The following is a 2,500-nucleotide window of genomic DNA, read 5'->3' as shown; positions in this document are numbered from 1 at the left end:
TATATATATATATATATATATATATATATATATATATATATGTTATGATATTCATGATCTTAACAATACTTGCTGGAAATATTTTATATTAGATTAGTGATGTTGTTGTTGTTGTTGATGTTGTTGTGTTTAATTGTTGTTTATTATTATTTTTGTAGGTGATATCATTCCTGTTATTGTTAGTATGGTTATTACTGTTAGTAGTGGTGAAATAATAAAATAATCATCATCATCATTATGCATAATTTAGCTGCTTTCACATCCATTTATATATCTTCAGAATCGTGATTAACTTTACATATATTTCCTTCATTAAAGAATATATGATTTGCAATCATGATGAGTGATTATGATTGATATTTGCTGCTAATATAATATGTTGATATCATAATTATCAATATTTCAAATATTATTGCCATTATCATTATTATTCACTATTATAATTATCATCATCATCATCATCATCATCATTGCTATTATTATCATTATTATCATTATTATTATTGTTATTATCATTATTACCATTACTGATGTTATTATTACTACTGCTGCTACGCATACTACTAATACAACTATTATTACCATTATCAATATTATTATCATTATTATAATTATTATCATTATTAATGATATTTCTAATATTATTATTATCTTGATTATTCTTACAATTATGATTATTATCACCTTTATTAATAAATACTACTACTACTTCTGTTACGACTACTACTACTCTCTACAATTTCTACCATTCGGATTATTGCTATCATTAATATGTTAATAATATCATTATCACCCCGATTGTCTCTATCAGAATAATTATCACCATCACTATCCTTATTAATACCATCATTAGCGAAACTATTATTACCATAATTGTTATTACTACGACCACGACCACTAGTAGTGTTACACTAATGTTATTAGAATTTCACTGCTACTAAATATATATATTTTTTACATTGTAATCTTTACGCCCGCTTTTGCAGTGTTACTACTACCACAACTACCATAACCATCAGCTTTGTTTTCAATCACTTTATCAAATATTCACAGTTGCTAATATTATTTCCCTTACAACCTTTTAATTACCGTTTCTTTCTCTAGCCTTATCGGAATAGTTGCACATTTTAATCTCTACATTTACGCATTTCTGCATAACCTTTCATCATTTACAACAGTAACGGGTAATATGAATCATAATCGTCATAACTACGGTATCCTATTTTATATGATTACACTGCCATCATTACAGTCACGTCAGTAATGGGTTTCAACTCCACAAATGCAACTTTTACATTTAAATCCAGAATGCTAACCTGACTTGCATAAGGTATTTTCTGAATGCCAGAGTGACGACTTTTTTTTCAGTGGTTCCATGAAAAGCTTAACAATTTATCGTGGTTGTAAGCAAATGTGTTCGTATGTACGTTTCTTTATTTTCATTTTTTGTGAACATTCGGCTTGGGTTTTATAGTATAAGATCCTTTTTAATGTAGGTATACTTTGCGATTCAGAGAAGTGAAGAAGATGTAAAAGAGGGAGAGAGAGAAGAGAGAAAGAGAAAGAGAAAGAGAGAGAAGAGAGAAAGAGAGAGAGAAAGTGAGAGAGAGAGAGAGAGAGAGAGAGAGAGAGAGAGAGAGAGAGAGAGAGAGAGAGAGAGAGAGAGAGAGAGAGAGAGAGAGAGAGAGAAAGAGAGTCAGGGAGAGAAAGAGAGCGAGCGAGGAAACTGCCTGACCCACACCCTCCCCCCCTCCCAATCCAAACAACCCTGCTAGCAACTCACACAGGACGTCGAAGGCGGTCGAGGCGGTCATCTCTCCGTGGCGGTTCTTGGCGACGCACACGTACTCGCCGGCCCGATTGCGCTCGATCGGGTAGTCGATGTTGAGAACGGCGTTGCTCGACACAGCCTCCTCGCCGTGGAACCAGACGTACATGGCCTCCGGGTAGCTCGACGCCCGGCACTCGATCTTGGGGGGCACCTCGCCCTCCACCACCTGTATGAACGACTGCGACACGATGATCTCCTCGGGGGGGTCTAAGAGGGAGAAAAAACGGGGGGGGGGGGTTAGTGATAGACGTTCGATGGTTTTCGATACATGCGTAAAAAAAAAAAAAAAAAAAATTATATATATATATATATATATATATATATATATATATATATATATATATATATATATATATATATATATTATATATATACATATATATATATATGATTATATATATATATATATATATTGTGTGTGTATATATATATATACACACATATAATATATATATATATATATATATATATATAAATATATATATATATATATATATATAATAGAGAGATAGAGATAGAGATAGAGAGAGAGAGAGAGAGAGAGAGAGAGAGAGAGAGAGAGAGAGAGAGAGAGAGAGAGATAAAATACCCTCTGGAAAGATTGACTTCAATTCTACTTCAACTGAAGATCGGCAATTCAGTTCTCATAATCCAAAGGAAAACAGATCA

At 32.6% G+C, this 2,500-nt stretch overlaps 1 protein-coding gene across 1 annotated transcript in view; it reads right to left on the bottom strand.

Moving 5' to 3' along the window:
- Nucleotides 1-2,500, bottom strand: part of LOC119578083 — a 55,451-nt gene that overhangs the window by 29,667 nt on the left and 23,284 nt on the right. The window contains exon 15 of the mRNA XM_037925810.1: nt 1,784-2,038. Within this exon, the coding sequence (XP_037781738.1) occupies nt 1,784-2,038 (255 nt within the window). The remainder of the gene's footprint in view (nt 1-1,783; nt 2,039-2,500) is intronic.

This window comes from Penaeus monodon, chromosome 2 (genome assembly GCF_015228065.2).
Source record: "Penaeus monodon isolate SGIC_2016 chromosome 2, NSTDA_Pmon_1, whole genome shotgun sequence".
NCBI lineage: Eukaryota > Metazoa > Arthropoda > Malacostraca > Decapoda > Penaeidae > Penaeus > Penaeus monodon.
Note: the sequence above shows the minus strand (reverse complement) of the source record. Positions and strands in the feature narration are given on the sequence as shown.